General features: G+C 35.3%; 1 protein-coding gene across 4 annotated transcripts in view; it reads left to right on the top strand.

The window, feature by feature from the left end:
• The window catches only part of AKAP9 (A-kinase anchoring protein 9), a 167,869-nt gene that overhangs the window by 47,096 nt on the left and 96,917 nt on the right, over positions 1 to 23,856 (top strand). For all 4 annotated transcript variants that reach the window (XM_032253055.1, XM_032253057.1, XM_032253058.1 and 1 more), the window contains exons 8-13: positions 4,176 to 6,563; positions 13,755 to 13,968; positions 15,554 to 15,633; positions 17,511 to 17,649; positions 18,411 to 18,496; positions 23,639 to 23,753. In XM_032253055.1, the coding sequence (XP_032108946.1) occupies positions 4,176 to 6,563; positions 13,755 to 13,968; positions 15,554 to 15,633; positions 17,511 to 17,649; positions 18,411 to 18,496; positions 23,639 to 23,753 (3,022 nt within the window). The remainder of the gene's footprint in view (positions 1 to 4,175; positions 6,564 to 13,754; positions 13,969 to 15,553; positions 15,634 to 17,510; positions 17,650 to 18,410; positions 18,497 to 23,638; positions 23,754 to 23,856) is intronic.

Genomic DNA, 23,856 nt, shown 5'->3' with positions numbered 1-23,856 from the left:
GAGGTTACAAATAAATTTTAGCAAGAATTCACAAATATGGAATCTACAAAGAATGAGGGTGGATTGTATATACAATATAGTACTTTTTATAAACTTAGGAGGTTCTTCTGCAAGAGGTTGAGAAATTAGCAAGACAAGAATATTGTTTGGGTAATAATATAGTATTAATTAGCGTTTATTAAGTGCTTACTGTGTAACATGCAGTATTCACAGCATCTTACACATATTAACTCATTGAATCATCATCACAGGCCTGTGCATTAGAGGTACCATTATCACTCCTATTTTCTCAGTGAGGACACCAAGACAAAGCAAGAATGAAGCAAATTGCCCAGGTACACACAGGTAGTAAGTTGATAGAGCCAGATTTCAAATCTAGGTTGTCTGACTCCAGAGAACTGCTTTTAAATAATAGGGAATGTACAAATTGAAGACAATGAAATTATGAAAAATACTTGTTTTACAACTAAGATAATTTAAAAATTATTAGGTAAATGTTTACAGAACACCTGTTTTTATAGCAGGCCCTTGAAAGAAATACAATGATGCTTAAAGTTTGCCTTATCTTTACTGGAACTCATGGATTAGTAGGAGAGCTATGGCATGTACAAAGGACACCACAAAACAAGGATAAGTGTAGGCAAAAGTGCCTTGAAGGTTCTGAATAGATCTGGCATAATGAGGGTGGAGATTCAGGGTAGGGTTTAGTGGAGGAGTTTCTGTTTGACATAAGTTTGTAAGTTGGGACAACCCCTTTCAATGGTATTTTGTTTCCCCAGCAACTGGCCTAATGCATGGAACATAGTAGTTACTCAGTACTTCCTAAACAAGTGGATAAATTAAGGATCTCACCTGATAGAAAAGGGGAGGACATTTTAGATAGAGTGTGGAATAGGCATAAAGACTCAGGGCAAAACATGTTAAAAACAGTAAGGAGCAAAAAATGGTCTAATTTGTCTAGACAACAGTAGTCTTTAAAAGTTAACCTTTCCAGTAGGTAAGAATAGAAGGATAATCTAGGCCTAGGTGAGAAGAGCCTGGAGATGGGATTGTATTATATATATTCTTTGGTCAGTGTGAATTGAGATTATTTAAAACTCAAGTAATTCATTTTTGTAGGGAATAATCTTTATTTATTTGAATGTAACAAGAATACTTTTATCAATCTGTTTTTCACTATATACATAGTTTTTAATTTTTATCCTTAAGAGAATGAATCCCCCTGAGTAGTTCTATCAGCAACTGAGGCATTAGGGTCGACTAAGGCTTTAGGGTCACAAATGAAATGGTCCTGGTTCCCTAGACAAGTGGTCCCCAACCTTTTTGGCACCAGGGTCCAGTTTCATGGAAGATACTTTTTCCACAGACTGGTGGGAGGAATGGTTTTGAGATGACGTCAGGCATTAGTTAGATTCACATAAGGAGCTTGCAGCCTAGATCCCTTACATGCACAGTTCACAATAAGGTTCGAGCTCCTATGAGCACCTAATACCACAGCTGATCTGACAGAGGTGGAGTTCAAGTGGTAATGCTTGCTCACCTCCTGCTGTGTGGCCCAGTTCTTAACAGACCCCAAACAGAACTGGGTTCACAGCCTGGGAGTTGGGGACCCTTCCCTACACAACTGTGTCAGTGATTAAAAGCTCATTCTCATTGTCCTAACATTCTCATTGTCTTAATCCTCCAGACTTTCCATGGTGCTGTAGTATATTATTCCCCACCATCTCAGGTGTATTTCCAAAAGATGATATATTCAACCACGGGGCTTTTTTTTTTTTTTTTTTAAGAACACAGAATAAGTAATTTAAAACCATGTACTTTGAAATAAGCGCTACTAAGAAAACTAAACCATTAATTTGTGTTGTTTAATGGTTGAATGAAGAATTAGTGTTGGTTGTTATTATATCAGATGTTGGACAATTTTGAATTAAATGATACTGTTTTATGAAGACCTTCCCCTCCCTTATAAAAAAATCAGGAAACAGAAAAGTTAGGTTTTATAACATTAACATTTTTCAAACCTAGTTACTTATTTAACAGTTTAACTGGAATTACCACCATGAACTGATTTCACTTTCTCATGGATTCCAAATGTGTTATAGATTTCTTTCTAGCATGTAAAAATATTGCACTTAAATATATTAATAGTACAGTAAGAATAAAATGCCTTAACATGTGGTATTTTATTTTAGCATATTCTGTGAGATAGAGGAAATTATGTATTGTCTTTATTGTACGAATGAAAACACTGGGATTAAAGGAGATTAAACTGATTTACTGATATCCTATTGCAGTTCAAAGTTTGAACTAAGAAGGCTCAGCATTTGGTAATAATATGGTAATATTGGGTGGGATATGTGATACCAAGACAAAAACTGATAGAATTTTGCTCAAGAGGCCACATAGGATAATCATTCATTGCCTTGGTTAATTTATATAGTACACAATCTGGCCTTCAATTTGTAGATTCAGAAGTCTGATTTCTTTTTTTTCCCCTAGTAACTGAGACGAGCTATCTTTGAAGTGAACTCAGATTTTCCAACTTCACAAAGCTGATTTTTGTTGTTGTTGTTGTTGTTGTTGTTGTTGTTTTGAGACAGAGTCTCACTCTGTTGCCCTGGCTGGAGTGCAACGGCATGATCTTGGCTCCCTGCAGCCTCCGCCTCCCAGATTCATGCTGTTCTCTTGCCTCAGCCTCCTGAGTAACTGGGATCACAGACACCTGCCACGATGCCCGGCTGATTTTTGTATTTTTAGTAAAGACGGGGTTTCGCCATGAGGCTAATGTTTAAAGCTTGAATAAGATTATTAATTTACAATGAGAAATAATTATCACAGGGACTTAAATATTAAGTTCATTGGATTTTATATTCTTTCCATGGGCAAATGAATTTTTAAAACCAAATAATAATTAGGAAGTTATTTAGTAATCATGAGATCAAAAGGTTTTAGAGGAATCAGATATTCAGGGGCGTTAGGCTGAGATAACCCGATCTATCTGTCTGTCTCACATTAGGAATGGTCATGTCTGTAGATGGAAATTCTTAAGTGCTATTTGTTACAATCCCTGCAATTTCTTTCCACATTAGGTAATTTTTTTCTAGAGTGACCAGAATTCTCAAAGGCTGCACTTGAATGAGCACTGCCAACGTTTCTCTCTGAGGCTTTTCTTTTTCTTGGCCTTGGCATTTCTTCCTTATATATATAAATATCATTCAAGGCACCTTTAAGTCCTGTTTGCCTGGGACTCCTGTCTCCTTAAAATGATTTTACTTACCTACTTATGTTCTGATCCATTCTGCAGATTTCATGTATTTCTTTGTTTTTGAGACTATAGCCCTCTGTTTCTTACACAGGAAACTAAGTTACTGAAGCAAAACTTTGACTCAGGAATTCTGCTTGTCTTCGTCATGTTGAAGTAATCACGATAACAGATATGTCTTGGCCTGCATCTGGGCTTAGTCTTATCTCAGTTCCAAAACAGAATCCCGAATAAGAACTGGGGGAGAATATCTGCTTTGCTTGCAAATTTCTGTTTGAAACAAAAGTCTACGACCAAGTTGATATCCCATAAATGGTATAGTTGTCTTAGATGTCACTTGAGTTTCCATCATTTAAGCATTTCATATCCCTAAATTTCTAATTGACTTAAGAGCCCAGGACTGAAGTTAGACAGACCCTTAGGAATCTGTTTTTGTTGTTTTACTTTTTCCATAGCCCTTGCCCATGACACACATTGAAGTCACCAGAATACATGTGAGGAACTTTGATTTATTTTTATCTTGCTGAATGTGTCTAGAGTATATGTGGTACTTTAGCTATAGAGAATACTAAATATTTAGAATGCTGATCAGTTAATAAGAAAAATGAAAAGATAACGGTTTAGAGACATCTAAAATCAGACTGGGTTTTTAAACTAAAAATTTTAATCACAGAAATGTTAGGAGAAATTTCTTTTAAGAAGGCCAAAACTACTGTAGTGTTTGCTTACAAGTAGTGTTGGGCACATAAGTTCTGGATCTCATTATGGAAAAAATTAAAGGGTAGGACCAATAGTTGCTTAGAATTTTTTTAAAAGAGAGATTTCTGTCAGTCTTTTGGTAATGAGATGAAGCCGTATATGTTGCCAGAAACTGAAAATGCCATTCTTAATATTTTCATTTTTTTTTCTAAAGGAACAAAATAAAAAAGTAGAAAACTCAAATAAAGAAGAAATACAGGAAAAGGAGGCAATCATTGAAAAACTAAACACAAAAATAAGAGAAGAAGAAAAAAAAACTCTTGAGCTAAAGGATAAATTAACAGCTGCTGATAAATTACTAGGAGAATTACAAGAACAGGTTGTGCAAAAGAACCAAGAAATAAAAAATATGAAATTAGAGCTGACTAATTCTAAGCAAAAAGAAAGACAATCTTCTGAAGAAATAAAACAGTTAATGGGGACAGTCGAAGAACTTCAGAAGAGAAATCATAAAGACAGTCAGTTTGGAACTGATATAGTTCAACGAATGGAACAAGAAACTCAAAGAAAGTTAGAACAACTCCGGGCAGAGCTGGATGAGATGTATGGGCAGCAGATAGTGCAAATGAAACAAGAATTAATAAGACAACACATGTCACAAATGGAGGAACTTAAAACACTGCATAAGGGAGAAATGGAGAATGTGTTAAGGTCACATCCAAATATTACAGTTAATGAAGATCAGATAAAGTTAATGAATGTGGCAATAAATGAACTGAATATAAAATTGCAAGATACTAACTCTCAAAAGGAAAAACTCAAGGAAGAACTAGGAAGAATTTTAGAAGAAAAGTATGCTCTACAGAGACAGCTTGAAGACCTTTTTGAAGAATTGAGCTTTTCAAGGGAGCAAATTCAGAGAGCTAGACAGACAGTAGCTGAACAAGAAAGTAAACTGAATGAAGCACATAAGTCGCTTAGTACAGTGGAAGATTTGAAAGCTGAGATTGTTTCTGCATCTGAATCCAGAAAGGAACTAGAATTAAAACATGAAGCAGAAATTACAAATTACAAGATAAAACTTGAAATGTTAGAAAAAGAAAAGAATGCTGTCTTAGATAGAATGGCAGAATCACAAGAAGCTGAATTAGAGAGGCTGCGAACACAGCTTCTATTTAGTCATGAAGAAGAACTTTCCAAACTGAAGGAAGATTTAGAAATTGAACATCGAATAAATATTGAAAAACTTAAAGATAACTTAAGCATTCACTATAAACAGCAGATAGATGGTTTACAGAATGAAATGAGTCAAAAGATAGAAACAATGCAGTTTGAAAAAGACAATTTGATAACTAAGCAGAATCAATTAATTTTGGAAATTTCGAAGCTGAAAGATTTACAGCAGTCTCTTGTAAATTCAAAGTCAGAAGAAATGACTCTTCAAATCAATGAACTTCAAAAAGAAATTGAAATACTCAGACGAGAAGAAAAGGAAAAGGGTACACTTGAACAAGAAGTTCAAGAATTACAACTTAAAACAGAATTATTAGAAAAACAGATGAAGGAAAAAGAGAATGATCTTCAAGAAAAATTCGCACAACTTGAAGCAGAGAATAGCATTCTTAAAGATGAAAAGAAAGCCCTTGAAGACATGTTGAAAATACATACTCCTATTAACCAAGAAGAAAGATTGATTTTCATAGACTCCATTAAGTCCAAATCCAAAGACTCTGTCTGGCAAAAAGAAATAGAAATCCTTACAGAGGAAAATGAGGACCTCAAACAACAATGTATTCAGCTAAATGAAGAGATTGAAAAGCAAAGGAACACTTTTTCATTTGCTGAAAAGAACTTTGAAGTTAACTATCAAGAGTTACAAGAGGAGTATGCTTGCCTTCTCAAAGTGAAAGATGATTTAGAAGACAGTAAAAATAAACAGGAATTAGAGTATAAAAGTAAGCTTAAGGCACTTAATGAAGAGCTTCATTTACAAAGAATAAATCCAGCTCCAGTAAAAATGAAAAGTTCTGTCTTTGATGAAGACAAAACTTTTCTAGCAGAAACATTGGAAATTGGCGAGGTTGTTGAGAAGGATACAACAGAACTCATGGAAAAGCTTGAGGTAACCAAGCGAGAGAAATTAGAGCTGTCACAGAGACTGTCTGATCTTTCTGAACAATTGAAACAGAAACATGGTGAGATTAGTTTTCTAAATGAAGAAGTTAAATCTTTAAAGCAAGAGAAAGAACAAGTTTTATTGAAATGTAGAGAGCTAGAAATCATTATTAACCACAACAGGGCAGAAAATATACAATCATGTGATACTCAAGTAAGCTATTTATCAGGTGGAGTTGTGACTATGACAAGCAGGGATGCTGAAGGATCAATTTCTAAAGTAAATAAAAGTTTTGGTGAAGAATCAAAAATAACGGTGGAAGATAAAGCTTCTTTTGGAAATATGGCTATTGGAAAAGAAAGTAAACAAGAACAGTTGATTTTCGATCACTTGCCATCAGTAACAAAGGAATCATCACTTAGAGCAACTCAACCAAGTGAAAATGATAAACTTCAGAAAGAACTCAATGTACTTAAATCAGAACAGGTATGTTTGCTTCTTTATATATGGTAAAGCACAGTCAAAATGTACATTTTACACTAAGAAATGTAGTTCTTAAAACATAAAACATAAATTCATATCCTTAACGAGAGAATGAAAATGAACCCTCTAATGTAATTCTAACTTGAGCTTCTCATATTTATTTATCATTTAAGTTTTTTTTTTTAACATTATTGCCTTTCTTTCAGTTAATCTATGTTGTATATTCTGCTTAGGAAATAAAACACACTAATGGTTTCAGATTTTCTTTTGGAAAGACAAGAGTTTGTATAACTTTTTGGAGAGTCTCAGCTTTAGAAAAGTTATTAGTTTCATTTTGTAATATTTTGTAATAATCTCAAAGATTGGTTTCAGAGTTTTTATTTCATAATGATGTTTTCAAGTCTCCACAACTACAAATGAACTCCTAAGCTTTTTATAGTCTATGTAGTTATTAGGTGGTTATGAAATTATATTTTCCTGGAAGAAAAAAAATCCTTTATTCAAGTCCTAGAATTTTTTCAGTCTTTGTTATACCTGAAGGGGAAAAAACAGTATGTAAATATAGTTAAATAATTATATGTATGTAACAATAGAGCACTCCTGATAATTTATATTTACCAGATACTGATATTAAAATAACAGGAAAATTCTGCTGGGTATCTACAGTGTAATGATACTAACTAAAACTTTATGCATTTCTTCATTTATCTAACATGTTTATTGACTCTTGGCAAGTATGAATATAGTGGCCAACAAGAGAGGGAGTTCTGGTCTCAAAGAGCATGTATTTTAGTGAGGGAGGCAGGTGATAAATGAAACAAGCAGGATAGTTAGAAATAGTGATTAATTCTGTGAAGAAATAAAACAGGATAATGTGATAAAGAATGATGGAGTGATGGTGACAGCCATTAAGTATGGTGGTCAGGAAAGGTCTCTTGGAGGAGTTGATGTTTGAACTGAGATCTGAATGACACTGAAATTAGAGCAATTGTGAAGACATGTATAAGTTTGAAGAACAGAATGAAGGCCTGTGTATTGAGTTTGAGAGAGCAGGAGAGTGGAAGAAGAATTTGAGGGAGGAAGAGACCTTGGAGAATCTTACAGACTTTGAAAGAAGTTTAAATTTTATGTTAAGTATAATAGGAAGCCATTGGAAAGTTTTTTCTTTTTATTCCTAAATATATAATATTTATGATCTTATGTCAAATGTCAAGATATTTTATATTTATACTTATGATTTATATCAAATGTAGAGGTATTTTACATGTTTAGTAGCCTAGAGTCAAGAAATTGTAATTGCTTAACACATTTTTTTTTTTTTTTTTTTTTAAATCAAATCTCCCTCTGTCACCCAGGCTGGAGTGCAGTGGCATGATCTTAGCTGACTGCAGCCTCCGCCTCCCAGGATCAAGTGATTCTCCTGCCTTAGCCTCCTTAGTAGATTACAGGTGTGCTTACCTGGCTAATTTTTGTATTTTTAGTAGAGACGAGGTTTCACCATGTTGGCCAGGTTGGTCTTGAACTTCTGACCTCAGGTGATCCTCTTGCCTCGGCCTCCCAAAGTGCTGGGATTACAGACATGAGCCACCATGCCCGGCCAAATTGCTTAACTATTAATGTTCCGTTAAGGTCTGGAATTGTTTTCAAAACCATAATGTATGGCAGTTACTTGTGAAAATGTCAGACATCTTTTAAATTTTTTTAGAAAGCATTTTTGGGAGAAGACCTGAATTTGACCCTCAGCTGTCAAAATGGTTATCTTAGTAAGAATTCTTATCTTCATTTTCTCTTTTCTTTTGAGACAGGCTCTCACAGTCATCCAGGCTAGAGTCCAATGGCAAAGTCACAGCATCCTGCAGCCTTGACCTTCCAGACTCTGATGATCCCTTCAACTCAGCCTCCTGAGTAGCTGGGATTACAGGCACACACCACCACACCCAGCTTGGTTTTTTTGTATTTTTTGTAAAGACAGGGATTTGCCATGTTGCCCAGGCTGGCCTCAAACTCCTGGGCTTAAACAGTCTTCTTGCCTTGGCCTCCCAAAGTGCTGGGATTATAGGCATGAATCATTGTCCCTGGCCAGAATTCTATTTTCTCTACTAAAGAGATACTAAAAAGATACTTTTGATGACATTCAGATATCTTCTTGATATCTTGTTGATACTGACTACAGAAAGTAAAGGGGAACAAGCCTGTAAACTTCCTGCCAAGACAAATATTACCAAGACAAACCTCTTTATTGATGGGAAGGGAAGCTCACAGAAGGAATCAAGCAGTGACTTACACAACAGTAACACCTAAGAACAGCCTAAATATGCTTGAAATAATGTAGGTGCCACAAAAATAATTCTAATACACTTAGGAAGTTTGGGCAGAAGGCGAAAAATAAAAACATTATAGAAGTCTTTTTATTGTTGGAATGCAAGAAAGAAGGAAGAGCAGCAGGAATTTTATAGATACTGATTAATTATTGATGCTGGGAGAGGTCATAGATTGAAGTTTATGTGTTTAAAATTGAAGGTAATTATTCTAATCAAAAGAGATATTGGAGCTTAGAAGCTGCAGGAGGAACCACTAGACTATCAGCTCCTTGAGAGCAGAGATCCAGTCTCCTATATCTCTAGTGCCTATAATAATGTCTGACACATGATAGGCAGCTAATAATCTTTTTAAATTAACGAATGAGTGCATAAATGAAAGGGGGAATAAATAAAGCCTACTTATCAAGAACCGTGAAATAGCATAGGCCTTCATGTTAGAGTCAGGAAGAAGATCAGAATAGCTTTTGTCACTTGCTGTTCTGTTGTGCAGGTCCTAACCATTGCAAAGACAAAAAGATATATGGTATGAATGGAGGGAAAGACAATTAATTGTCATAATTCACATGTATAATTAAATTTAAAAAATTAAGCATAAGAACTGAAAATCTTTTTTCCTTTTCTTTTTTTTTTTTTTTGAGACTAGTCTCACAATGTCACCCAGATTGGAGTGCACTGGTGCGATCTTGGCTCACTAAACTCAGCCTCTTGAATAACTATGACTGCAGGTGGCCACCACCATGCCTAGCTAATTTTTGCATTTTTAGTAGAGATGGAGTTTCACCATGTTAGCCAGGCTGGTCTTTAACTCTTGACCTCAAGTGATCTGCCTGCTTCGACCTCCCAAAGTATGAAAATCTTTCATGTAAAATAAATATGAAGGATAAGAAACTTCAATAAATGAAAAGTCTCACTTCTGAGTGGGAAAATTTGAATATTGTAAAAATCCAGGTTATCTCTAGATTAACCTGTAAGCCTTATATAGTTCCATACCAACTCACAATGAAAAGTTACTGAAATTCAACTTAATAATTGGTGTATAAGTTTATCTGGAAGAATAAATGCACAAGAAAAGTCAATATTTTTGAAAAACACAGAATGCATGTAACACGATATGTTGAAAATTTTTAGCCTTAAATATACTGATTTTATAAATACTGAAAATTAGCCAAGTTATTAGTTTTGGAAGCTAGAATATCAGAGCATGTAGAGTAGCTGGGATTACAACTCTTGAGTAGCTGGGACTACAGGCGCATGCCACCACTCCCAGCTAAGAAGAGTAGAAAGAAGGAAATAATAAAATTAAGAACAAAATAAGCAAAGTTAAAATAACCAAAACAGGAGGAAGAGTTTTCAAGGATTTTGAAAGTTTATTATTTGAAAATACTAGTGGCTGGGCACGGTGGCTCACACCTGTAATCCCAGCACTTTAAGAAGCCAAGGTGTTGCCAGGCGTGGTGGCTCACGCCTGTAATCTCAGCACTTTGGGAGGCCAAGGCAGGTGGATCACGAGGTCAGGCGATCAAGACCATCCTGACTAACTTGGTGAAACCCTGTCTCAAAAAAAAGCTGTTGATTTAGTAAACTGATAAAAATCAAAAAGAAAAAAAAAAAAGAAGCCAAGGTGTGTGGGTCACAAGGTCAGGAGTTCGAGATTAGCCTGACCAACATGGCGAAATCCTGTCTCTACTAAAAATACAAAAGTTAGCCGGGCGTGGTGGCACATGCCTGTAATCCCAGCTACTCAGGAGACTGAGGCAGGAGAATTGCTTGAATTCAGGAGGCAGAGGTTGCAGTGAGCTGAGATCGTGCCACTGCACTCCAGCCTGGGTGACAGAGCAAGACTCCATCTCAAAAAAAAAAATAAAGTAAAATATTGGACTTTCAAGAACAGGATCAGGGAAAAAAAAAAAAGCAAAATGAGGCTTGGCACAGTTGCTCACACCTATAATTCTAGTGCTTTGGATGGCTGAGACAGGAGGATCACTTGAGCCTAGGAGTTCACTACCAGCTTGGGCAACATAGCAAGATGCCTGTTTCCACAGAAAATTTAAAAATCAGCCATATGTGGTGGCATGTACCTGTAGTCTCAGCTGTTCAAGAGGCTGAGATAGGAGAATCACTTCAGCCCAGGAGTTAGAGGCTGCAGTGAGCTATGACTGCGCCATTGTACTTCAGCCGCAACAGAGTGAGACCCTGTCTCTAAAACAAACAAACAAAATCAAATGAATGAAAATTAAAACTTAAGTAGAAGTACTATAGAGATTTGTAAAAGTCATAAAAGAATACTGTAAGTAACGTCCATCAACAAATTTGAAAATAGAGATAAACTAGATAGTTTTCTGGAAGAATGTAAACTACCAGAATTAACTCAAATAGAAATACAAAACCTGAATAAACCAATAACCATTAAAGAATTTGAAATCATAGCGGTTTTCCCTCTCTCCTCTCCTCCAATGAAAATTATTAGACTGAGACCATTTTACAAATTACTCTTATCAACTCTCAACAAATATATAATTGTTTAATAAAATAGGATTAAAGAAAGAGAACGAGGGGAAAGAAAAACAGATAGATGAAAGAAAAACCCCGTTGTTTTATGAGACTGGTATAATATTGATACAAACACCTGTTAAGAACCGTACAAACAAATAAAATTATAGACCAGTCTTACTTATGAGTGATTGTAGAAATCCTAAATAAAATATTAGCAAATTACTCTAAGAATGGAAGAATAGTTCAACATCTGAAAAATCTATTAGTGTAATCTCCACATTCATAGATAGCAGGAAAAAATCCATATGATCAGTTTTATTTTTTATTTTGTTTTGTTTTTGAGATAAGGTCTTGCTCTGTCACCCAGACTGGAGTGCAGTGGGACAATCACATTTCACTGTGGCTGTAACCCTCCCAGGCTCAGATGATTCTCACAATTCAGCCTCCCAACTAGTGGGGATGACAGGTACATAGCACCATGCCCAGCTAAGTTTTTTTAAAAACATTTTTGTACAGACAGGATCTTGCTGTGTTGCCCATGCTGGTCTTAAACTCCTGGGCACAAGCAGTTATTCCACGTTGGACTCCCAAAGTGCTGGGATTACAGGCATAAGCTATCATTCCTGGCCTTAATTTTTTAGGGACAAGTTCTTGCTCTTGCCAGGCTGGAGTGTAGTGGCATGATCATAGCTCATTGCAGCCTTGAAATCCTGGACTCAGGCAATCTTCCCACCTCAGCCTCCTAAGTATGCTGGGACCACAGGCACACATTACCATTCCTGGCTAATTTATTTTTATATTTTTAGAGATAGGGTCTTTCTATGCTGCCCAGGCTGGTTTTGAATTCCTGGATTCATGCCATCCTCCCACCTGAGCCTCCTGAGTAGCTGGGATTACAAGTTACTGTGTCCAACCCATGTAATCATTTTAATACATATTGGAAAAGAATCCACAAAAAACTAATAACTCATACTTTTTTTTCAATGGAGAAAATCTGGAAAAGAAGTAAAATTTCTAAACCACAGTAATTGTTTTCACTAAAACATTAGCAGGTAACATTTCTAATAGTGAAATTTAGAAGCATTCCCATTAATATCAAGTATAGAATAAAATAGGATAGAAGCATTCCCATTAAAATGAAATGTAGAATCAAGTATAGAATACCCACTTTCAACATTACTGCTTCAACATTGCTTTGTAGTTCCGAGCCAATGCAATTTGACAAAAATAAGAAATGAGATAAAGAATATGAAAACTTCTTTATGAATAACAAAATAAACCCTACACAAGTTGTTTTGAACTTTTGTCAAGAAAATTATAAAACACTGATGCATGTAAAGACCTCACTATATGGCAATATATGCCATATTTGTAGTGGAAAGATGTGAAGAAAAATGTGAGTTATCTCCAATTTAATCTCTGTATTCAATGTATGTCCAGCCGTAATTCCAAGAAAATTTTTCATGGGTCTTGAAAAACTGATTGTAAAATTGATACAGATAAGTAAATAAGAATAGTTAAGAGAGTCCTAGAAAAATATATTGCATCTGATAACAAGATTTACTACAAAATCAAAATAGACAGTATGGTTTGATGCTAGGATGGACAAACAGGTCAGTGGAACATAATGGAAAGCCCAGAAACACTTTGAGATCCTTGTGAAATTTTAGTGTATAGGAAGGAGACCCTACAAGTCAACATTTATTTAATAATACTTAGCCTCAACTCAATACACTATTTTAGGCCCTGGTGATAGTAACAGAGAATAAAAACAAGTAATAGACTGGGTGCAGTAGCTCATGCCTATAATCCCAGCACTTTGGGAGGATTGCTTGAGCCCAGGAGTTTCAGGCCAGCCTGGGCAACATAGTGATACCCCATTTTTACCTAAAAATAAAAAGCTGAAAGTGGTGGCATGAACCAGTAGTCCTAACTACTTGGGAGACTGAGATGGGAGGATTGCTTGAACCCAGGAAGTCAAGGCTGCAGTGAGCCATGATTGCACCACTGTACTCCAGCCTGGGTGACAGAGTGAGACCATATCTCAAAAAAAAAAATTGTTAATTTGGGTTGTGAGTACATAAATGTTTGTTACTTTATTTCCATTTTTGTACATCTAAAATATTTTAGAACAAAAAGATGAGTCATGCTAGCTATGCCAAATATCACAATTTAGTATAAAACTGAGGTAATGAAAATATTATGCTATTTTCCTTGAAAAAGTAGATCAGTGCAACAGAATGAAGACACACACACAAAAATTAACTTCAGTTCTCTTATGAATTTTTAAGCTCTTGTCAGTATATGCAAAAAAATAGAAGTTAAATTATTTGATTTGTCATTTTAAAATATTCTAATGTTTACATATGTTTACTTTAAGAATGATTTAAGGCTACAAATGGAAGCCCAACGCATTTGCCTCTCTCTGGTTTATTCAACTCATGTGGATCAGGTTCGTGAATATATGGAAAATGAAAAAGATAAAGCTCTTTGCAGTCTTAAAGAGGAGCTTATTTCTGCCCAACAGGAAAAGATCAAGGAACTTCAGAAAACACACCAGTTAGAGCTACAGAATATAAAAACAGAAGAAACAGGTAAAATGGTTTCTGACTTAGAAGTACCATGATGCAAAAAAGTGTGGGATAGAGCCCACCATTCCATAATTTTTTCCTTGTCATAGAACCTATAGAGGAAGATGATTTGTATATTCCAGTCCTTGATCCATTTGCTTATATAATCACTAGACATTCATTTAAGTGCTTGAGAAGGCTGAACTCACTGAGTCATTTTCCCATAGCAAGTTACAATCCATTGAGAAAGTGTGTATAAAATAAACAATTTCTGCAACAGAAGAATGAATAGAAAGAATGGGAGGATAAAGGAGAAACACCTAGTGCTTCCTGGCAGGATGAGTACGGTGAGGTGGTGGACAGAGTAGTGGGGTTGGAATTTTAAGGGAGGCTCTGGAGTCTTTAGAATTGAGGTGTAAGGGTACACCTGTTTTGGAAAATTGAGAGTTCAAGATGTGTGAGAAAATAGCTGGAGAGATTGGCAAGAGCTTGATTAGAAAAAGTTTTATTCTGAAAGAAGCATGTGTAAGCCTTCTGCTGTTGGTGGTAAGACCTACTGCAGTATTTTAAATAGTGAGAGTAACACAATATCGTTTTATTTTATGATGACACCACTGGGGTGAGTTGGGGAGGTGAGATTAGTGATTAGAACACCAGTTAAGCAACTAAGGCTGTCGTTTCCATAAACAGTAAGATATTAACTAAATGTCAATGAGGATGGAAAGGAAGTTTGCTTTCAAAAGTAGAAATTCGAGAGTGGTTTAAATAATACCAAATGTTTTAATTTCAGGAGTGCTTTGGGTTTGAATTTTTTTGTTTGTTGTTTTGTTTTGTTTTTGAGACGGAATCTCACTCTGTCACCAGGCTGGAGTGCAGTGACACAATCTGGGCTCATTGCAACTTCCGCCTCCCAGGTTCAAGCAATGCTCTTGTCTCAGTCTCCCAAGTAGCTGGAACTACAGGCACACACCACCATGCCTGGCTAATTTTTGTATTTTTAGTAGAGATGGGGTTTTACCATATTGGTCAGGCTGGTCTCGAACTCCTGACCTCAGACGATCCACCTGCCTTGGCCTCCCAAAGTACTGGGATTACAGGCATGAGCCACCGCACCCAGCCCGAATTTAGTAAGATTTTAAGCATGTGATAGTTTTGTTGATACCCTCTTCAAATAGGGTAGTGTTTTTCAAACTAGAGGCTAATTAATAGGCCAATTAATGAGTGGTGAAGTCAGTTTAGTGAGTAATGATCAACATTTTTTTAAAAGTAGAAGGAAACATTGGAGTACATAGCACTACAGTAGAAGAGTAAATATTGATTTGTGAGATTTTTATTTCAGTTTTATATAGATGTATGTACTAGGTTATGATACACGATGCATTTTTGTGTTGGGTTGTAGTAAAAAGAAGTTACTACTTTATACCATTTTGATGATAGAAATGGAAAATCTCACAAATTTTCTAAATCAATGTTGAGCAATGGAAAATAACTCAAAGAAATAAATAATTTGAAATGACTGTTATTGCTTCTAGTTGAAACATAAGTTAAATATGATCATAGTTCTTAAGTATGTAAATGGAATGTCCTAATGCATTGTCTGTTCTATTAGGTGATGAAGCAAAGCCTTTACATCTGCTCATTGGAAAACTTCGAAAGGCAGTGTCTGAAGAATGTTCTTGTTTTTTACAGGTAAGATGTTAAAAAGTACTTTCACGGTCAGGTGTGGTGGCTGATACCTGTAATCCCAGCATTTTGGGAGGCTGAGGTGGGCAGATCACTTGAGTTTGAGACCAGCCTGGCCAACATAGTAAAACCTGGTCTCTACCAAAAAATACAAAAATTAGTCCAGTGTGGTGGTGTGTACCTGTAGACCCAGCTACTTGGGAGACCGAGGCATTGGAATTACTTGGGTCTGGGAGGCAGAGATTGCAGTGAGTAGAGATCATGCCACCGCACTCCAACCTGGGCGACGGATTGGGACTCTGTCTCAAAAAAATAATAATAATAAATTTTTTAAATGTTTAAAAAGTTATTTTACACAAGGAGTGCTAAATTATAAGTTGCTACTAATTTGGTGGTCATCCAGCCTAGTTTTCCTCATTACCTTACTTCAGAACTGTACTTAGAAAATGAGCATTAAAAATTTTAAATTTAGTAAAAATTTAAATGTCATAAAAAACTTAAAATGAGCATTAAAAATTTTCCTAATAATCAGTTTGAAATGAAAGAAATTTAGTTAAATTATCTCACCTGTAGAACAGACACTAATTGTTGATGTTGCCATGGATGAGTTACAAGAACGAGATGAAGACATCCTGGGAGACTGTGTAGAGTGAGCCAAAACACTAAGATGGCACCCATCTTTCTGGGACCCAGTTTCTTTGTCTGTAAATTGGGTGATTGTTTAAGGTTTCTAAAATCAACTCTAATGTGATAAAACTGCATCTTAAAGGCTATGCTGAAAATTTAATAAACTCAGTTATTAATTGGCAATATAATTTAACTTTAAACAAATCTCAAGAAATCTGAAGAAAGAGCAATATTAACAATTTGATTTTAAGTCTAGAAGTTGGTGGTGGTAATTTCTAATTGTATGAGGAACAAAGGTAAAAGTTATTTGAGAGCTTATCAAATGATTGTGGGCATGTATTGTTTTAAATGATGGTAGAACTGTCTATTGCTCAGGAGAAGAACCAGAACAATGTGTCAAATAGTTTCAATTTTTGTGTGTGTATATATATGACATAGAACTATTCTCGTGTGTTAGGAAACTTTTTTGTTTTTTCGATTTTGACAGGAATCTTTTTTGTTTTTTTGACAGTCTCCCTCTGTCACCCAGGCTGGAGCGCAGTGGTATGATCTCGGTTCACTGCAACCTCTGCCTCCCAGGTTTAAGCTATTCTTGTGCCTTACCTCCTGAGTAGCTGGGATGACAGACGCATGCCACCACACCCAAATAATTTTTGTATTTTTAGTAGAGACAGGGTTTCACCATGTTGGCCAGGCTGGTCTCAAACTCCAGACCTCAGGTGACACACTTGCCTCATCCTCCCAAAGTGCTGGGATTAAAGGCAAGAGCCACCATTCCTGGCCTCACATGCTATGAATATTATCTCAAGTATATGAATGTTATCTCTTGCTTGATATAATTTCTTCATAATTTATAGATTTCTTTCTGATTAGCATTTTTGAACTTTCATCCTTGTCCTGTGATGTTTTTTCAAAGGTATTTGAGATTACTGAGGTAACATCAGAAATATGATCCAAGCTAGAAAGTGATTTATTAAAGTACAAGATAAATTTTATTGTTATAAGGAATCAGAAAAAATTATGGTTTTGTGCCATGAAGATTATTGTTATATTCCTGTTGTAAGATTTCATGCCAGAGAGAGAGAGAAATTTAGACTTCTTTCTTTTGCAGATCGATAAGGGTATGGAGAGAATGTTTTCTTAATTATTTTTATGTGTCATTTTGACTGCCTTGCATCTAGGAGAATAATGGTTAATGATCTTAAGAAGCAGAAATAATTTAAATTCCTTAAAATACCCAATTTTGTTGTTAACAGACTTTATGCAATGTCCTTGGTGAATATTATACTCCTACTTTAAAATATGAAGTATATGCAGAAGGGAGAGAGAATTCTTGTGATTACGCTTCTGGAAATGAAGATCCAGAATTGCAAGATTATAGAGATGAAGTTCAAGGTAATAAAAGCTTACCATACTATTAAACAGTATTTAATCCTCTTAAATTGACTGATGACAGAACTTTACTTTTGATTGTGATTTAATCACCCAGCCAAGTTGTTTATCATCTTAATATCTTATTCTCCTTTCAGATTCATGAAATCTTATATTTAATATACCTTTTAAATTTTTATGATGTGATAATGGTGACATGAAGATAATTGGAGCTGTCCACTATTGTCTAGTTATCCTCTATCTCTCTACTCCTATCTTTTTCCTTATCCTAATTCTTTTAACTTTTTATACCATAGATCAAAATTTTTTTGAAGTTATTGTATTTATTGAATAAGTTCATATCAATGGTTTATTGCTTTAAAATGAATACGACTAACATTGAGAAATAAGAAATATATAGTATCTTTCTTAATATCGATCTGGTATAAGCTCTTTTTAACAAATAGTACCCTCACCACTTTTTTGACGTACTTTCACAGGTAAAATGTTTCCTAGCCCTGTCCATGTGTATAGATCATGAACAAAATATGTGTAAATTAATGACTACCGAAAGAAATTAACATATTTTAATATGAAAATTTCAAATTACCTTTGTAGCAGTATTTCACATGAATGATGAGATTTTAATTTTTAGTTACTAAATATCTGAGGTTTATTTCTTACAGGCAATTTTTTAAACTTATAAATAGGTAAATAATATTTATTGAAAGATGCAGACTTTTACTGTGGAGTGAAATTATTACAATTATTTGTTTACCATCCAGACTTTCAAGAAAATATGCACACTCTTCTCAACAAAGTAACAGAAGAATACAACAAACTCTTGGTACTTCAAGCACGATTAAGCAAGGTCTGTGAAACGGTGAATGCATTGTAATATTTGCATTTATTGTATTACCTGCTTTTTTGTAAGCTGCTTTTATCAACCAAGAATTTCTAAAATAAGAGAACAGGAAAAAAGAGATTAGGAAAAGTGACATATAGTTGTAGTAGATAATTTATATTGGTAAGCTGATGGAATTTCTTCAAGTTGAATAATAACCTCTTTAGAGAGTTTTTGGAATTATGATAAGTTAAAATATATATAATATATCAACTTGTAAACTGTGTGAAACAATTGCATTTAATTTTACATATAACATGAAGCAGTGGGCCTTCTGTTTTAGAGAAAACTGGTAATGAGTTTAGTTGCTTAGCATACAGCTAATTAGTTTCACACAATTTTTTTTTATATATGTCAATTTTATTTTCAAGCAATTTTTTAAAATGTCTGTAAGATAGTTACATGGCACAGTGTAATTTATTAACTATCAGTAAAACAACTTAAGGCATATATTGGCAAGGATAAGTGTAATTCTCATGTAGAAAGAAATGTAGAAAGATCTCTGTATCTATTTGGGGTACTTTTTGATGTTCAGTTAATATTAAAATGTTTAAGCAGATTCGAAATATTTACTTGATAGTGAAAGTTACAGTGTTGATGAGTTATGTTTTGGCTGAAATTCTTCCTCTCCATCTCTTTCCCTTGCTTTCTTTCCCTCCTGTCTCGTCTTCCCCGCTCTGTTGCTGTACAATTAAGTACAACCTTATCTAGCCTTTCCAAAAATCTGTAAACCTACTCCAGTAGATTTGTATGAGTAGAATCTTTTTTGGTTTCATCTCTTATTTTCTTGTTCATTATTGATATATGCCTTTTCAATATTCTTTACTATCATTAATTGAGTAATGGAAAAGGAGGAGGTTTATTCAGTAATCACAAATGTAAATGCCTACCTTAACTTAGATAATAAAATAAATTAGGAAGACCAAGTGAAACCTGGAGAAAACATGCCTCATCCAAAAGGGGCAGACTGCCAGCTTATGTGTCTTGTTGCAGTAAGTAAGAATCAGGGCCCAGTGTTGCTAGTACTTTTAATTTATCAATTTTATATAATTTTTTTTTTTTTTTTTTGCTTTTAAAAATATTAGGAAGCATAAACCAGCCATGGTGGCACATACCTAGAATCTCAGCTGCTTGAGAGGCTGAGGTGGGAGGATCACTTGAACCTAGGAGTTTGAGGCTGCATGAGCTATGATTGTGCCACTGCACTCCAGCCCGGGCAACAGAGTGAGGCCTCATCTCTAAAAATATAACACACACACACACACACACACACACACACACACACTTGGAAATATTCAAAAATAAATAGATTCCATTTTATGGTTGGGAAACAGAAAGCAGCCAGACAACAACAAAAACCGTTTTGTCCCCAAAAGAGCACTTTTATAGACTGGATTTAAAGTTAAAGCCTTTGCTTTGTAACCTCAGGTATAAACACATGCTCAGTATACTATCTTGAACTAGTTTTCTTTTTAATTTAATCTATTATTTCTCAACTGTAGTATTTGCTGCTTTCTGATAACATTTTCTTCCCTTAGTTTTTATAGCTTTTCAAGCCTCCATTTTGGACTTTACCTACCCTGTTTATAGTTACCAGGGATCTTATTTGATCCTCTTAGTCTGAATTTTTTCATCCACTTTCATTGTTTCTAGATCTCTATGTTTAGGTCAGTCCATCTGACCTATATCTGATGAGATATATATATATATGACCAGTCATATATATATATATATCTCATCAGATATCTCTACTCAAATATATTTTAGGTATGTCTCAATCAGCATATTGAAATTTGAATTTATTAACTTCTGCTCCTTAAACCAGCTTGTCCTCTCATCTCAGTTAAGGATGAGATGAGACTGAGACTGAAGTTCATCATTCAACCAGAAACTTGGGGATTGTCTTAGATAGTCTTCTCTTTTCACTCCTGGTCTTCTTTCATAATGAAATACACACTGAGGCCAGGCGCGGTGGCTCAAGCCTGTAATCCCAGCACTGTGGGAGGCCGAGGCGGGTGGATCACCAGGTCAAGAGATCGAGACCATCCTGGTCAACATGGTGAAACCCCGTCTCTACTAAAACTACAAAAAATTAGCTGGGCATGGTGGTGTGTGCCTGTAATCCCAGCGACTCAGGAGGCTGGGGCAGGAGAATTGCCTGAACCCGGGAGGCGGAGGTTGCGGTGAGCCGAGATCGTGCCATTGCACTCCAGCTTGGGTAACAAGAGCGAAACTCCGTCTTAAAAAAAAAAAAAAGAAATACACACTGAAGGGAGTACAAAGAATATGAAAGCCAAACTTACACTTTGTTCTCATTCAGTTATCTAGTCAATGATTTTTGTTTTTATTTTATTTATTTATTTATTTATTTATTTACTCTTTAGATCTGAGGACAGACTGGACGGCCAATATTTATTATTTGCTAATTAAATGCCAGGTTGTTCTGTGTATTGAAAATAAAGCAATGAAGTCACTAGACTGAAGAAATTTATAAGTTAATGGGATTTATGAACTAGTTTAAGGAATGTCATATACATATATACTGTTTTATATATGTATGTATATACACACACATATATAAAATGGTTTTCCATGGCAACATTTAAGTAGGTGTTTAGAAGATAAATGTAAGGCCAGGCATGGTGGCTTACACCTATAATCCCAGCAATTTAGGAAGCCGAGGCGGGCAGATCACCTGAGGTCAGGAGTTGGAGACCAGCCTGGCCAACATGGTGAAACCCCATCTCTACTAAAAAAAAAAAAAAAAAAATTAGCCAGGCATGGTGGCACACACCTATAATCCCAGCTACTCAGGTAGCTGACAACAGGAGAATCACTTGAACCTGGGAGGCAGAGGTTGCAGTGAGCCAAGATTGTACCACTGCACTACAGCCTGGGTGACAGAGAGACTCTATCTCAAAATATATATATATAAATAAAAAGAAATGTAGATAAATAGGTTTGCTTAACAGGTAGATGAATATAGCAAACAGATAGATAGATGTCTTTTCTGCACAAGGGATAGTAAGTGGATATCGTATTTGAACACCGTAAATTAGCTGCAGTTACAGAGGCATTTCAGAGTTACTTTAAGATCAGGATCAGGACTGCAGTACATCACTGCCTAACTTTTTGGCTTCATCTTCTAATCTTCCGCCTCATTTCAGCCATACTGAAATACTTAGTTTCCCAAATGCAGCCTTATCTTTGGCACCCTGGGCTTTTTTGCATGCTGCCCTTTCTGAATAATACTGCCCATCCCCTCCTAGCCGTTTTGGTTTGTTCCTGCTTGTTCCAGTTGGTTCATATGTTTACTCCCTCGGTGTCATCTTCTTTACCTGTCTTCCTAGGCTTAGGCCTTTCTTCATCTGTTCCCTTAGCAACAGTACAGGCCTTGCTTATCATACTTCTCTTTTTTCTTTATTTTAAATACTTGTTTACCCTTCTGTCCTTCTTCCATGTTCCTATAGCTCCTCATATACATTTGCATTTGTATTACATTTCTTTTCATGTTACAATTATATAATTGTTTGTTTACCATTCTGCTTCTTTCACTATTATTCTAAACCGGAATCAGGGAATCTTCTGTTTATTTTTATTTCCTCCTTTTAACACAGTGTTAGCACACAGTAAAGACTTAGTAAATGTTTGCTGAATAAGTTAGAAAGGTTAGACTGGAAACTTGATAACTTACCTAATGATCTTTATTTTCTCTGGGAAGTAGGAGGCAAGATCCTCTGTTGAAATGTACTCATGGGGTAGGAGTTGGGTAGAGGATCGATAAGAGTAGTGAATAGTTAAAATAGTTTTCTTGGCAAATAACTTTTTCTTTTGCTCACCTGCTTCTACACTATCCTTTGTTCATCTGGTCTAGAAAGTCCAAACTGTTTCCCCTTGCTTTTAAAGTCTTCTGTAATTTGGATCTATCTTGTTCAACTAGCTTTATTTCCCCCTTCTTATCCAAATTAAACCCTTCTCAAGAAGATCATTGTCAATTATGCCATAGGTCATTCTTTCACAAGTACTCTTACTTTCTTTCTTATAGCCTTCCCAAATCACTGCCAAAAATATATGAGGCCTAAATCAAAATGGACTTCCATAATTATTTAGATCCACATCAGTCTTCTGTGTCATTGTTGTTATAGTCAAATTTTATAGTTTAGCCCTTCTGTAATTATTTTCCCAACTGATTGATGTATTCTATGCAGGCAGATACATTGTTTATTTTTTTAATAGATTTTATATTTTTACTTGTCACAGTGCTGGTCACATTGATTATTAAGTATTTGATGAATGAATAAATGAGTACACATAGGTTTCTAACATATTGCTGCTTAGTTTGTTTATTTTATTTTATTTTAAGACGGAGTTTTGCTCTGTCTCCCAGACTGGAATGCAGTGGCACAATCTTGGCTCACTGCAACCTCCTCTTCCTGGGTTCAAGCAGTTCACCTGTCTCAGCCTCCTGAGTAGCTGGGATTACAGGCATGCACCACCACACTGGGCTAATTTTTATATTTTTAGTGGAGCTGGGGTTTCACCATGTTGGCCAACCTGGTCTCGAACTCCTGTCCTCAGGTGATCCACTCACCTCAGCCTCCCAAAGTGCTGGGAGTAGAGGCTTGCTGCTTAGATTTAATAGTTAAGGAAATAAGCTGAGATTTATCTGTTGTCATTATTTTCTTTTCTTTTGTTTACTGTACAGAGCAGCATACCATTTGTCAGTTACCTGGTTGTACACAGGATATATCAAGAGATAAATAAGCTGTATTAATCAAGTATTGATAATATATTATGTATGAATGGAAATTTCAAAGACCAAATTATATTATAAATGTTATCAGCTTTCTACCAAAATTCTCACAAGCACTTGTTTTTATAGTAAAATAAACTTCCTTTTAGATATCAAAGAACATTACTAATATAATTTCAGTGCTGTGAAAGGAATGGAATATGAATTACTGTTACAAAAGAGAACAGGGAATAACTTAGAAGGGAAAACCCTTGTATCAGAGTGTCACAATTTTGGGTGGTTTTTAAAAAGCATCTTAAATGCAGAGTTGCTTTAATACAGTTTTCAAATTGCTTTTATTCTGTGGTTTTCAATAGATTTGGGGACAGCAAACAGATGGTATGAAACTTGAATTCGGAGAAGAAAACCTTCCAAAAGAAGAAACAGAGTTTTTACCAATCCATTCTCAGACTACCAATTTGGAAGACATTGGTAAATTTTTATCATATACCACAATGTGGTGTTTTTATACCAAATATTCAGTAATTTGCTTTTTTACTTTAAAATTTGAGCTAATGTAGTGACGTTGGGCCTT

This window comes from Sapajus apella, unplaced genomic scaffold (genome assembly GCF_009761245.1).
Source record: "Sapajus apella isolate SASKATOON/1434 unplaced genomic scaffold, GSC_monkey_1.0 scaffold81, whole genome shotgun sequence".
Taxonomy (NCBI): Eukaryota; Metazoa; Chordata; class Mammalia; order Primates; family Cebidae; genus Sapajus; species Sapajus apella.
This window is presented reverse-complemented; position numbering and strand designations above follow the sequence as displayed.